The sequence below is a fragment of the Prinia subflava genome, chromosome 11, assembly GCF_021018805.1.
Source record: "Prinia subflava isolate CZ2003 ecotype Zambia chromosome 11, Cam_Psub_1.2, whole genome shotgun sequence".
Taxonomy (NCBI): Eukaryota; Metazoa; Chordata; class Aves; order Passeriformes; family Cisticolidae; genus Prinia; species Prinia subflava.
In genome coordinates this window covers 9,171,122-9,186,199 of record NC_086257.1, presented here as the reverse complement: position 1 = coordinate 9,186,199, position 15,078 = coordinate 9,171,122, and the positions used below count along the sequence as shown (strand labels likewise).

The following is a 15,078-nucleotide window of genomic DNA, read 5'->3' as shown; positions in this document are numbered from 1 at the left end:
AGCCAAACAAAATCACAACTCAACACCTAGATGCTGCAATAATCTCAGTGCTTCCACATTCCTGCTATTCATAAGCTGTGGGCTGAAACAACATGTGTTACCTTTTCCCCTCCTTTCATTCCCCTGAGGAGTCACTGACTCAGGCCAGCTTTTAGGTGCTGCCCAAGAGGAAGGTAAGGCTATACTGTCATGGTCACACTGCTTTTGGGCTGGAGTCAGTCCGTTTGCAAGGTGCTGCATGTGCACAAGCTGACTTCAGCACTAGCACAAAGATTTTCTTTTCCATCTGGCTGTGTTGAATAAATAGAGATAATAATCCTTAATGATCCTTTCTGGATTTGGTTTGTTGCTGTTTCCATCAACGGAGAGCACTGGCAGTATTTCCTTTCTCCAGCATTGCTGTATGCTTTTGACCTGTTCTCCCTTTTATCCACAGGCTCTTTTCTCCATAAGCAATCCTCACTCTGAGATTGTACTGGTGGCAAAAATAGAAAAGGTGCTCACGGGAAACATTGCCAGCAGTGCCGAACCTTACATTAAGAATCCTGATTCTTTTAAGGTAATGTAACAGGAGCATCATTTCCTGCTGTGGGAGCTTCAGCCTTCTGGAAGCTGAAGGCACTGCAAATCCTGCTGACAAACCTCAGCAGGCTGTGGATGCTGAACAGGACAAGCCCCCAGGAGCCCCATGCTTCAGAAGGCAATGTCCAAGTCCCACTGGCTGGATGAATGAATGAAGCCCCGTTTTGTCTGCAGCTTGCAAATCCATCCGTGGTGCACTCCTATGCTGGTTATGCCTTAGTACAGGGATGTCCTCTTTCAGCAATGTTTTAGAAATGATGAGCTACAGAACTTTGTACTGGAGCAAAGCTGGGGTGGGCACCTCTCTGTATCTGAGAGCAGGCATTGCACCTGCATTGGGTGTTTACAGAAAACTGGAATAACAACTTTAATGCAGTTCTGAATAAAGGAGTGGTGACAGGGTTTAATTTGTCAGCAGCAGAATCATACTCATCTTGTGATGTCTCTGCTGTCCACCCCAGAATCTTTTGTTGTGAACAGTATCAGGCCAAATTATTGTAGGGACACTGTTGCCTCTTCAGCTTGGATGTACTTTGCGCAGCATTTAAGGTGTTAGAATGATACTGATGAAATAATTCACTTTTCCTTTTTTGTAGTGTGCACAGAAAGTGTTAAAATCCAATAAACAATTCTGCAGCAAGCTGGGGAAATACCGTATGCCATTTGCTTGGTCAGTGAGGTATGTATTTATTCTTTTCATGATTTTATAAGCATCTTATAGCTTATTCCCTTGGACTTCTATCCTTTTATTCTTTCCCACTTTTTCTGCCTGAAGCTAAGCAAAGCTTTCTCTCTGGTCCAGGACCCCAGAATATCCTGCAGGCTTTTTGTTTCCTTGCCCCATTTTTCTCACAGCTAAATGTCAGTTTCTTGCTCATTAAATGTTACTGTGGTGGAATCTTTTCTTCAGGTATGTAGTGAGGTTTCCAGGGAGCAGCAAAGGTAGCTGACAGAATATCAATTTATCATGAGCTCCACCATTCACTGGGCACTAAAAATTACCAAAGAGATTTCAAAGTCACAGTTCTCATAAGAATTTCCTGCAAAGATAATTGTAGTCTGAAATAGAGTTGCAGTGGCTACCTAGAAAGTAGGTGCATAGGTACTTGTTCCTGAGACTCTGTTCTTGTTTTGATGCCTGTCAAGTTTTAACCAAAACCTAACCAAGGACTTGAAATGGTTTGGATTCATATTGAAGGATTATGGTTCAGGTACTGTTGCATTTTTTGTGGTCAGTAGATGATGGAGAATTTCTGTTTTCTCATTTGGCAGGTCAGCTGGGTTTTATTGCAGCTCAGTGCTGTGGCAGTAATGGATTTTTATTCTTTCTCTCTCTCCTCCTGTATAATTTTTTGCTGGTCTCACCTCAAGACTGAGGCACCCCTGTGCATTTTGATCCCCTTTCACCAAATACGGCTTTTCTTCTGTTTGTTTTCCCTTCAAGTTTTGATGTAATTCCTTTCTCTGTCCTCTCCCTTTTTTCTTTCTCTGTCTTTTGTAATTTCTTCAACTTACTGCTGCCCTGGGATGAGAGAGCTCCCTGACAGAGACCCTCCTGTGTGTCCCTGCAACAGCTTTCTCTTCTTTCTGCCATGCATAGGGCAAGGAATATAAATTTTCATAGTTCCTATAAGAAGGAAAGCTGTCAATTGCCAAGTGAAAACGTTCCTCCTCTTCTGTGGCTTCTGTTCTCACAGCAGCAGGCCAGGTGGAGAGCTGCCTGAAGCTCTCAGCAGGGAGAAAGGAAGAGCAAGTGCTGGGTGAAAAAGTTGTGTTGTGGCATTGCCTGTGGTTATGAGAGAGATCCCTGTGTGTGAGTCTGGTGTGGAGCACAAGCACAGTTCCCATGTTCACAGTTTCCCATGACACCTGCAGGGGAAAAACTTCTGGGTTTAGAATATGGTGCTTAGATGGCAAAGAAGGAAACACGCAGTGAGGCATGGCCATTTGAAGGGTTCATTTATATTTTATTTACATATATTTTTGTCAATATCCAGTAAGAACAGGAGAGATGAGTGCTCAAGAGAAGGGCAGGTAATGTGCTTTGATCTGTCTTTGCTAACTCAAGGATACTCATAAATATTTGCTACTTCTGTGTAGCCAGAGGACCATTCACCAAAATCATACTGATGGGTTGATAGAGAGACTTTTACCATGTAACAGACTGTGCAATGGCAGGAGGTGCAGGCTTGGCACAGACTGACCTGAAGCTTGCTATTAACTCTGCCTGCCTGTGCTCTGTGGCAATAGCATCAGTGATTTGTTCTGCAACTCAACCCTTGCTGTAGTAGCTATCTTTAGGTGGCCTCATGATTTTAACTGGTTCAGGGTCTAGCCAGTCACTCATGGGTATAAAGAAGGCCAGAACGTTCTTCCACAGCTTGAGCAAATCCTGCCAGAAATAAAATACAGAAAAGTTGTCTTCTCATTCTGAAAGAAGTGTATTTTCTTTTCATAGGATCCTCCAAGTGTTAATCCCTTGTTTCCTCGTGATGAGGATGGGCAGGAGCAGGATTTGGGCTGTGCCCCTCTCCTCTGGTTCTCAGCTGCTGGGCTGTGCTGCCCCAGCTGTGCTGCCCCAGCTGTGCTGCCCCAGTGCATGCCCTGGTGTGGATGCAGTTGTGGCTGCAGCTCTGCGCTTGCTCTGCCTCAGTGAGGTCTTCACAGACAAGAGGGAAGTTTTGCTACTATCCCTATGAGGCAGAGAGCCCCCTGAATACCTGTCAAGCTAGGGTGCATTGAGAAATTCACATTCCACACTCATTTACGTCTGCTTGTGTTTTACCATTGCTCAGGTCTGACTTTGGTAAAAGAAAGTATAAAATCTATTTCTGTTTTCACAGCTTGAAAATAGAAGTTTCCACATGACGCTATCGCACTACAGGGGGAAAGAAGTGGTTTGGCTATGATAAATAGCAAAACCCTGGGTTTGGAAATGTGTTTTCCAGTTAGTTCATTCTGGCATTAACTACACTCCTGTTTTTGTGTGGAAATTTTCCCTCCTTAAAGCAGTTACAGATGGCCACAGTGCGATTTTTACGTATGCATTCAGCAAGCCAAACTCTTGACAGTTGAGTATTGCACATGACTGAAACTCTTAATTAGCTCCTGTGGCACCAGTTTGTTAGCATTGCTCAAAAGCATGACTCAGGGTTCTTCCCTGAGTTCCTGCTGGGAAATCTGGTGCCTGTGTGCTCTCGCAGGTATAATTACTGTATGTGTTAGAATTACAGTGTGTCAGTCTCATATTTCTGCCAGAACTGCCAAAGTTTGCAAATATCTGCCTCAGCTCCATATTGTAGATGTGGGGGGAAGCTTTATTCACAGAGATTAGTTTTTACACTCTTACTCCTTCAAACCTTCACCCTCATAAACATGTTTTAGAGGCTAATTTTTGACTCCTTCAGCAGCTTGTGCAGCTGCTGACTCTGCTCAGCTGCCCTAGGTTGAGGTAGCTGAAGGCAGTGAGACTGCACTGATTTCCAGTAGCTGCAGATCTTCCACTGACTGTCTAACCCTGCAGGTGAGCAATTTTCCCACAAATCATAACCCACTACTTCAGAAGTAACCTTTTTCACAGTTAAATGACGAACAATGTTTAGGTTTTCTGTGCTCCATGAGTTTCTAGGCTTGTGGACAATCAACTATGTCAGAAGGGCAGAATCATATAAACACTTAAGTACTGAGATGACGTTTCAGTTTTTTTAGTGTGATCTATTAACTTGCTTTCTCCTAAATTACCACTTTTAGAATCTCTCCAGGAGTTCAGTGAATTTTTTCTTATTAAATTATCTCAGTAAATAGGTACCCAGCACTAAGGCCCATTGCTGGTGTGTTAGACAAACACTGAACTCCTGGACTGTAGAAGTTTTCAAAGTATTTCCCTGTTTTGATGTGACAGTTGTCATTCTCAAATGCCTTCAGATATTCCCTGTGACAAGGAGCACTCTTGTTCCACCTGCAAGGATATAGCAAAACATGGGATTGCAGTTACTTAACTGCTGCTGTAACACATTCAGTGCTTGCTGCTCTGGCAATTCTTCACCTTCAATGAACTGGAGGGTGGAGATACCAGTACAATTTGACCAGTGCATAAAACATACCTTTTTAAGAAGGGTTATCTTGTTTCCAATGGACATCTAAACTACTCATGTGGTCATAAGAACTTTATCTAAATGGAGTACTGTGTGTAAGCTGGAGAGATAAAAATAGTCCCCTGCTTTGTAATGGTTTCATGCCTTTAATTTTGTCCTGGGTGCATTATTTAGGCAGGGATGTGCTGCTGCACCAGTCCCAGAGGCAGAGCATATGATAGCCAGGGAGCAGTGATGCTCTGGAGCAGTGGTTGTAGGCAGGATGACTTTATAAAGCCCTTCTGACTCCAAAGCAGAGGGGAGGCGTGGGCAATCTGTTGGGTTGGAAGATACCGTGAGGATAATGAGGCTGTGTCCCTGAGCCTCCTGGAAGGCAGTGCTCAGTACCACTGACCCAGGGTGAGCTGCAGCCCTCCTTGGTGAGTGCCCCTGCCCCTGCACTGAGCAGGGCTTTGCTGGGTGTCAGGGCCTGCTCTGGACTCAGTTGATAGTTTCCAGCAGAGCCTGGGTTTGCTCAGCATCCCATTGCAGAGCCCAGTGGCACAGCAGAAATCACTCACCCAGTGCTTTGCTCCTCTCCGTTAGTCTGGAGGAGGAAGCAGTGCCGAGTCCAAGAAATATCATAATGTCACCAACACTGTAATCATTATCAAATCTTTTTTCTTTCCTTTTTCTTTTTTTCAGACAGCAGTTTAATGGGATTTGTAGAGTAAGTGGTGGCTGCCAAAAATGGGGTCTGGTTTCTCCCTAGTAAGCTTTTTGACACGGTGTGTTGGTATGGGCCTTACTCCCCCCAAGAGCTGGAGGTAAAAATCTGGTAGAAGAGAGCTGATCATTTTTGACAGTTGCAAAGAAACGAGATAGGGATGCTTCTCTCAGTTAATTAAGTTAAGATACGGTGCATTTATACTTATTTTTGGGATCCTCTTCCAAAGGTTTGCTCTGTTATTTTGCATCTGGCAACAATTTGTCCTGGCATCAATTCTTCTTCTCACTGGCAGTGGAACAGAGAAGTAAATTAAGGAAGCAAGATTGGCCAAATGATTCACAGAACAGCACTTAATGTCAAGAACATTTTACTTTTGTTAAGCAATGTTTTTTCATACTGCAGTTGAATCCAAGGTTCATTAATTTGGATAGCTGTTACATTATCCTGTCCAGCCAGCATGTGTGACCCTTGAGGATATACAAAGGGCACTGGAATGTCTTAATTAAATCCTGCAAGTGTCAATGAGCAGGGATGGAAATATCTGAAATGTTTTCCTGTGCACACAACAGCTGATATTTATTGTTCTCAGCTATAGATGGTTATCCTTCTTTTCCAGTTCATTGGGCACTTGTATCTGCTTCATCAAAAATTTAGTTGGTGTTCCACAAACTGTTTTTTTTTGAAGGAATTCTAACCCACAGTGAGTTGGTGTCATGCTCCTGGAAGGTACAGGACAGATTCAATGCACAGGAACATTCATTGAGGTCTCTAACATGGTTCTGTAAAAGCATGTGTTTCTTGATGTGGTAGGAGGCAGTGGCTGAGCTTTAACAGCTAGCTATGATTTTCATTATTCAAAATTATGATGATTTTCCTTGGCTAATAACTTCTTGGATGAAATTAGCTATGGATGAAACTACCTCCTGATGCACTGAATGCTTCAAATTGATTCCCTGAAGTAAGGAATCAGTCTCTTTGTTGAAGTGAGGAGTCATATCCATGATGGGTGAGAGGCTCTTGCTCAAACCAAGTCTGAGGTCTTTGCATGGAAAAAACTGAAATTGCCTTTGTCTGGCAAGGATGAAGCTTGGCAGGGCTCTCTTGGGTGAAAATCTGCAGAGAGGCATTAATTCCTATCACAACCTTGTTAAGAATTCATATCACAATCTTGATAAGAATTCATATCACAACCTTGTTAAAAGATTACATGACAATTTCAAATGCTCAAATATATATATACATACATACATATATATGGATGAGTGTTTATAAATATGTCATTTTTCTTTCTTTATAGGCCAGTGTTTAAAGATAATCAGGGAAATGTTGATAGAGACTCCCGATTCTCACCCTTATTCAGGCAAGAAAGCAATAAGATTTCCATGGAAGATTTGATTAAACTAATAGCAGAATACAGAAGGTAAGGAAAAGGTTCTCATTTGCTTTGAAGCTTATAAAGCCATGCAGAATAATTGTAGCTGTGTTTTTTATTCTTCATTTAACACAGGGTGCCAAAGTGGCCATATTAAGTTATATTACATTTGTGTTTTTCACATTAGGTTATTACCTGCCAAAGAGTGCTTGAGGTTGGACTTTCCAGGAAAATTGAAACATCATTTGACACATTAAAATAAATGTTATTATAACCTAAAAATAGTGATTGCTTAAATCAGCTTTTATCAGGGGAGATGCAGGTGAAGCACCCAACATTATCTCAGGGGAAAAAAAAAAACCCACAAAAAGAAAAAAAGAGTGACAGAGATACAAAATCATTCTTTGTGAGTTTCCCAGCTCTTTGCTTTTGTTTGTTTGAGTCTCCATGGCAAAGTCAAGAATAGGCATCAAAAGTAAAAACCTTCTCCAAGTGTTTCACAGCCTGTAAATTTCTGAACAGAGGTTTGGCTGGGTGGTTTCCATACAGGTATAAATCAGGTTAATCCTAGAGCAGGGTATGTGTTTATACTGGATAAGTGACATGAGAATTGAACCATGTATTTCTCCTTGTCTCTTCTACTCTAAATGGCCCTAAAAATGAATTAATCTAAATAACTTCTGTTCCATTTATATAAAAAGAGATCATAGAAGGATTGAATATCAGCTACAGGGCTTGGATTAGGCCCTTAACTTCTTGTGTCACCTTCCTGTTACTTAGGACACTCCACTGACTATTCATTAGTGGCACCACTGCTGTTTTTATGTCCCTAAAACATCTCCCAGACCAAAGAGCTTTAGCATCGTGGTTTGGCACTGCTCAGATTGCTCAGGCACAAGGAATATATCTTGGTCCCTTTTCAGGATGGCACTTGCAGAAGCCACAATGCTGTGAACTCCTCTCATCCCAGTGCTCATTGAATTTCTTTTGAGGAATATTTTGTGCAGATTATAGAAAGTAAAAGTAGATAAGTTAATTCTCATAAGTTTTGCTTCATCACTTCTTTCCTTTTTTACAAAATAATACTGCTTGCAAAGAGAAAGCAGGAGTGAGACTAAGGAAAAAAAAAGAAACCCCAAACCAAATCATAATTTATTTCTGCTGTTACATTTGATTAGAGTTTAATAGCCAATAGGTATATGTTAAATGTGTTTAACGTATCTTAAATATCTTAAATAAGGGTCTGTTTTTCATTGTCCATTAATTCCTGTGATGTTATGATCTCTGTTGTTTTAATTTTCTAAAATGTTTTCATTTATCTCATTGCAGAGCAGAAAAGATTAGCAAAATACAGACTATACCTGGCTGTTTGGACATTGCAGTTGATTGCGTTCCTTTGGAACATCCAAGTATGATTCCACTTTAATTATTCTAATTAAATAGGACATTGTCCTGGGCTTTCCATCTGTAATTGCACCTCGAGACAGTTCTGACAAGTGTCCACTGTGTAGGAAAGTGTATGCAGGGGATTGGTTTTGATTTGCTGTCCTTTAATTGCACCACTCTTTGTTTCATCCTGTACCTGGCCAGATACAGCCCAGTTTTCAGTGTCTGGGAAAGGGAAGAAAGGAACCTCACAGCTGCAGCTGGCCTAGAGCCACTTCTCCCCAGCCTGCCTGAAATTCTGAAACCTGGAATTTCCTCTTGTGCTAGGTTAGAAGGAAGTCAAATTTGGTGTGGTGTATGTGAGGGATCACAAGCTTCTTTCACCTTCCTCACAACATGTTGGTAGACTTTTCCTGGGGATTATTCTATGATTTGAGGAAGGAATTTGTAGGCAGGGTCTGTCCAATGGCTTTTTCCAGAAATAATTCTGGTTGCTCTGGACATCCCTGAGTTGCTGGCCCCTCTCAACTTGAGTTCCCCATGAAGTGAAATGTCTCACTGCTTTTAGGAAGAGAAAGGATCCTCTGGCCAGTTTTAATCTCTCCCAGCCTCCGTCACAGAGGGCTTATTTTCATCTTCTGTTTTGTGATCTGATTTCAGTTATCCCAATTGCATCATATATTTGATCTAGTGCTGCACTGCTCATTTCTTCATTTTATTTATTATGTTACTAGATAATAGAAAAACTTAAATGAGCTCTTGAGCTGTAAAATTGATTAGTAGCAGCATCCCTCAGTACATTCTGAAGAAATTGTCCATATACCAATGAGGCTGTTACACCATCAAATGTCACCAAATACTGTGGGTGTCAAAAGAGGTTACCAGTGCTGTCCAGTATAATTCAAGTGAGAGAAATCATTTAAGGATGGTATGTTGCCACTGTTCTGAGGTAATGTGTAAATTTAAGGCATCTCAGCATTAGACAATTTTCATAAGTTAAGGCAGGATTTTTTATGTTCCATCTCAATATTACTTTTTCTTAGTAATAAGACAGTAAAAACAAACACAATTTGTGATGGGACTCTTTTCTTTTCTTTTGAAGACTGTGTAACTTCATCCTTTATTCCAATCAAGCCATTCCATAATGTAAAGGAGAATCAACCTACAGTGGAAGTTGAGGAGTTTGTGCAGGAATCAACAAAATATTCTCGACCTTACAGGGTGTACAAGAACCAAATCTACATCTATCCAAAACACCTCAAGTATGACAGCCAAAAACACTTCAACAAGGTACAGTATGTGGCTGGTTCAGGCCAACATGGGCTAGCAGTGGCCTGCATGAGCTCTTTTAGGAATAAAGAACAACTTATAAAGGAGAGGAAAATGGTGATGTCACTGAGTTAGCTCTTCATCTTTTTCAGCTTTTGCAATCCTAAAACACCGTTACAATTTTAATGAATCTGTGGGTTAATTTTAAGTTGTAACAGTGATTCAAAGAGAGATAATGTGGTAATACCTTCTTCACAATTTTCAGAAGGGTTTTATAGTAATGACATAATGTGTGCAGATAAAATTAATCTAGATAATGTTTGAAGTTATGAAATGAAACCTGGTACCATTTGTGTTTCCATGGTGATGAAACTAATTAAGGACAAGACACAGGTAAGTCCTGGTCACTTAATAGTCTGCTTCTACACAATCACTGGCTTGCATTTTGCTTTTTTCATGGAAATTTTATATCTAGTGATATCACTGAGACTTACAGGTATTTATAAACATTGCTACACCATCTGCATGTTTCTCTTGGATTCTGAAAAAGCTTTATTCCAGCTCTGTAGTTTACCTGCGTTTTTCTGGGTACCCCATCTCTGATCTCAGCTTTAATATGCTCCTGTCTCTGCAGGCACGGAATATAACAGTGTGCATTGAGTTCAAAAGCTCTGATGAGGAAGGAGCAAAGCCACTCAAGGTGAGCTGCAAGAGGAGCACATTCAGAGGGTGCTGTTTCTGAGGACATTGCTTATAAAATCCAGGAATAAGGGTGATACTGAACCTGAGCAGTTCAAGAGTGGATGTTGTCATACATCCCTCTAATTTTGCACTGTGGTTCTGTTAGATCCCAGCTGGTCATACTGATTCCATTTTGCAGTGCCAGCCTTCTGTCTGGTGGAGGGGAAAGGAGATAATGTGAGAGAACAGAGCCATTTCTTATAGTGCAGCTTGCTTTTTCTAGAATTTATCACTTATCCTACATTTCCAACTGAGCTCAGCAGACTTGATTGAAAAGAGTGAGGCACAAAATTAGAAGGAGCTGAAACTTTGCTATTGCCCAAGGGCTGTTGCATATCCAGTTGTGGTCTAGTTTTCCCAGCAATAAATAAAACTGCCATTACTCAGTAATCAAGGGTGTCCAGACAGGACCCTGCCAGAGAAGTGATTGTTAACAGGGATAGCTTTTGTAACATTGGAAAGTCAGTAAAAGCACTGTATTGTGCATTGAACTGCATAAAAGTGAAATAGATTTTGTAAAGCTTTTTGCAGAAAACTCTGAAAGTGATAACAGCAAGGAAGAAGTCTAAGGAGTCTGCATTGCTTAATTGAGCATAGGGTAATTTTCATAGAATCAATGGACTTTTACTGGAAGTGTGTATAAAAAAAATCCAGGTTTGAGCACTTAAAACATTTCTTTTAATATTTGATAAAGTAATGATCAATTTTTCATGCTAATTGTTTTAAATGTACATACATATTAGATATACCAATACTAATATCTTCAGCAGAATTTCCCAGTGTAATGAAAACATGTTACTTTTATTCAGTGTATTTATGGGAAGCCAGGTGGACCCTTATTTACAACCTCAGCCTACACTGCTGTGCTGCATCATTCCCAGAATCCTGATTTCTATGATGAGGTCAGTCTGCTTTTTCTTTCATTAAATGTCTGCCAATCCCACACATTTGCCAGTGAGACAGAAAAATATCTGTACAGAATGCTTCTGTTGCCATTGCTGGTGTATCTGGAAGGGCTGTGCTGTGTAGACTGACATGCTGTCTCACGTTTTGTTTTCTCTTCTTAAATCACTCGGTGGATTGTTCCTTTTGTAAGATGTTCTGAGTACAGTTAAGATGCTGTAGAATTAATTAGGAACAGTGCAGCTCTCTAAAATGCACGTCTGGATTGCATTAAGGGTCCAGCTGCATCTCTGAATTTTATGGAAACAGTAAACATGATGATGAAGTGTGGAGCCAAGTGTCAGAACAAATCCCTCTCTGACATATAAGATCTGCATTGGGGCATTTTGTTGATCCAGGGGTCTGAACAGAATGTACAGTGACGTGTGGTGGCTGCAGCAAGTCCTTTAGCTGCTGCTTTTGAGGATGCAGCTACAGAGTAGTTCAAATGGGGGCCTTTGCCAAGTGTTACTCACATGTGCATCTTTGTTTCACCAACACCAAGGGTTGGTTCCCCCAGGCTTCCTGCAGGTGAACTTATTTCACCCTGTCAGTGAGTGGTGTGTTTGATGGCCTGTGAATGTCAAGTGTCCTTTCTAGATTTTCCACTACTGCTTTATGTGTGCTGATTAGACTGGCAAACTGGCATAGAGTTATAGTTAGTAAAATTTCTTTTTTCCAGTCAAAATTTACTGTGATAAAATTGCTGAGGCAAGATCAGCAGATAATGTACAACTACATGTGAAGTATCCATTTTAAGATTCCTGTTTAGGAGCTGAGGTGGAACTTAAAGAATTACATTTTCAGAGATTTTGAACTCCTTGCTAATCCTTTACAAGATGTGTTTTGGGGTTTAACACATCTGAAAGTGTCCTTCATGTGATGCTAGTGAGCCACTTGGTTTGGGGAAATTGCTTTCAACCTAAATGAGGAGCTGAATTCAGATGTGAATAGCCAATTTGGCTGGAAGAGGTGTGCCCTGTCCTAAATGTCCCTAGTAAAGCAGATACAGAATTTAAAAGAATGTAGGATGTTAAGAAGAAAGTTGTCTTAATCTCTGTCTCTGGGTGCCCATTTTATATCTGTGTTTATGGAATTAGGTTCTTACCCATAAGCTGATTTAACACTGGAAGTATTTATCAATGATTTCTAACCCTTCCTTTAGCACAGGATTAGCTTGGATAAATTTCATCACAGCTCACAAGAGCAAAGGGTCATTTCTATAGTTCTTATGATAACATGTTCTGATTAGTTTGTATTTTTATTGCAATAGGTTAATATCATCTGAAAACCAGTACGTAAGCTTTCATGGGTGGCATGATATGGGATTTAAGACTGAGCAGAAATTATAAATAAAAGTTAATTTTCCTGTCAGCCTTTATTACTTGGTCTTTGTCATTAAATGATGATGAAGCAGTAGCAGAGATGTCATTTTAGTTTGGTCATCCTGAAAATATGAGCATGGGGCTGGCTATTTATGGCTGCTAAAGTGCAGGTGATCACTTCTAAGCAGAGTCCACCACTCTTTAGTTCTGTCCTCTTTCATTTTATGCTCTTTCATCATTAATGAAAATATTCCCCCACAAGACAAAGTGGAAAAAAGCTGTTTTAAGTAAAAGTGAGAGATGACCATCATAAACAATTTCCTTAAGAGAGCATTTCTTGCCATGGGGCAAACATTACGCAGTAAAGGCAGCCTGTACTTAGACCTCTGTGTAGAGAGATGTCACTCATTTAGCCCATCTCTGATGCCTGGTTTAATTGATTTTTAAACTAAAGTGAGGTGTAACATTTTACATTTCAGGTGAAAATTGAACTTCCCACTCAACTCCATAAGAAACACCACATTCTGTTTTCATTTTATCATGTCACCTGTGACATAAATGCAAAAGCTAATGCCAAAAAGAAAGAGGCTCTGGAAACACCAGGTACCTGTAGTAGAATTACTTTCGATTATAAATATACATTTTGTTCATTCAAATAAGGATTTCAAAGTTTTTGGCTGGATGTTATTGTCTTCCTTTAAACTTTAGAAGCTTGTTTTTCCCAAGGGTCCCATTTATTTGTTCTTGTGCACAGTGGGCTTTGCCTGGCTGCCTTTGTTGAAGGATGCCCAGTTGGCTTCCCAGGAGCACCAGGTGCCCGTGGCCAGCAGCCTGCCCCCCAACTACCTGAGCCTGCAGGAGCCAGCCAGCACCAAGGTACTCACCCACCCCTCCGTGCTGCTCAGGTGGCACTGGGAATTCACCTGCAGGTGTTTCCCAGGAGGTCACATTGCCATTTGTGTTTGCTGGGGAGTGCAGATGGTAAATGGGGTTCCTGGTTTAGAATATTTATTTCTATATCACTGATTGTAGGAATTAATACATGCAGCACTGAACTGAGTGTCCCACATCGCTGATTCACAGGTGTATGTGGAAAAATTGTATTTTATGTATTCTACAGTGTTGTAGCTCTTCAAAATGTGAATCAGTGGTCAAAAAGAACTATTTTCACAAACTCAGGCCATATGACATTCATTCTCCAGCTGATGTGATCCAGTCATGATTCATTCTCCAGTTTTGTGATGTGAGATCATATTTTCCTGCTGATGCAGTCCAGCTTGGATTATTTCTGCCTCCTTGTGTTTGTTTTGCTATTGTCATGAGGACAGGGTGGGGCAGGATCCGGTCCCTTGAATGGTGGCAGTGGTCTCATGCTGAAAGTGGGTTTGTGTTGCAGTCATGGTGTTTGTGAAAGCACAGCAGCCAGTGCAGTTCATGCACACTCATGTGCAAAGCTGTGCACTTAAAATCTGATGCAAACTTGAATAAGTACGAAAAAGGTGGAAATTTTGTTTTGTTTTGTTTTTAACAGCAGTTCGGCAGTGATATAAAATGGGTAGACAGTGGGAAACCACTTTTCAAAGTCTCTACTTTCGTTGTATCAACAGTAAATACTCAGGTAAGCCAACATTGCTCTTAGCTCTGGGACCTGCTTACACACAGAAAGGGTCAGGGAATGTCTGAAAGGGGTTTTAATAGCATGCATGAATTTGTTTCTATAACATTTAAAGATTATTTCAGCTCAGAAGGGCAAGTATGGAATGATGGAATACATACTTTAAGAATACACAATTCAAGGAAAAAAATTGTTTAAGATTATACCAATAGGAAAATTGGTATAATTGGATTATACCAATAGGAAAATTGGAGTATCAGTTTAAACAGCAAGAAAATAAATTATAAGTATCAGGAAGAAAAGAGAATCTGGCCTTTGAAACCCCTTAGGTTGTGAGGAAAAAATTAATCACACAACAGTGAAAAAGGATTTGTCAAGGCACCTGGAATTTAGCAAGCTGTGCTGGCCAGTGGGTTGGACTCAATAAATTGATTTTCTTTCTGTGACTCCAGTATAAGATGGTGAGGACCAAGTGTGTTCATGGGTGTCACGGGTCACTGCTGTAACCAGTTTCTGGCACTAAATTCCAATCATCTATAATATACATTAATGAGACTGTTTCCTGTTTTAGGATCCATACCTGAATAACTTTTTCCATCAGTGCCAGGAAAGGGAAAAGGATCTGTCTCAGACTCCTACCTCAGACTTTATCAATTCCTGTAAGGTAAAGTAACCTGCTAAAGTAACACAAATTGTCCTACACAGCAGTTCTTAGGGCTTTCTCTCAGCTCCTGCCCCACTGCAGAGCTCCAGCCATGGCTCAGGTTTGCCAGGAGGCAGAGGGGCTGTGACAGCTCCAGTCAGAGGGACTGCGTGTGACAGATGCACTGCTGGTCAGCAGCTGCCTCCCATCCCTCCTCATCTAGGGCAGGGCTGCATCTGCCCCAGCAGCTCTGCTAATCCAGCCTGTGCCCAAGCTCAGATCCCCTTAGGGGATAAGGAATGTTGCTCCAGTAATGTCTGGGGAAGGGAGCTGCAGCCTGTAGAGCTGCAGTATTCCTGATAATCCTCTCTTGCCTTAAATAACTTCTATCCTTACCTCC

At 41.0% G+C, this 15,078-nt stretch overlaps 1 protein-coding gene across 6 annotated transcripts in view; it reads left to right on the top strand.

The window, feature by feature from the left end:
- DOCK10 (dedicator of cytokinesis 10) overlaps positions 1–15,078 on the top strand; it is a 147,148-nt gene that overhangs the window by 89,569 nt on the left and 42,501 nt on the right. For all 6 annotated transcript variants that reach the window (XM_063408200.1, XM_063408199.1, XM_063408202.1 and 3 more), the window contains exons 13-23: positions 437–559; positions 1,179–1,261; positions 6,683–6,805; positions 8,087–8,166; positions 9,246–9,433; positions 10,047–10,112; positions 10,963–11,055; positions 12,900–13,023; positions 13,175–13,296; positions 13,952–14,038; positions 14,607–14,699. In XM_063408200.1, coding sequence (XP_063264270.1) covers positions 437–559; positions 1,179–1,261; positions 6,683–6,805; positions 8,087–8,166; positions 9,246–9,433; positions 10,047–10,112; positions 10,963–11,055; positions 12,900–13,023; positions 13,175–13,296; positions 13,952–14,038; positions 14,607–14,699 — 1,182 coding nt within the window. The remainder of the gene's footprint in view (positions 1–436; positions 560–1,178; positions 1,262–6,682; positions 6,806–8,086; positions 8,167–9,245; positions 9,434–10,046; positions 10,113–10,962; positions 11,056–12,899; positions 13,024–13,174; positions 13,297–13,951; positions 14,039–14,606; positions 14,700–15,078) is intronic.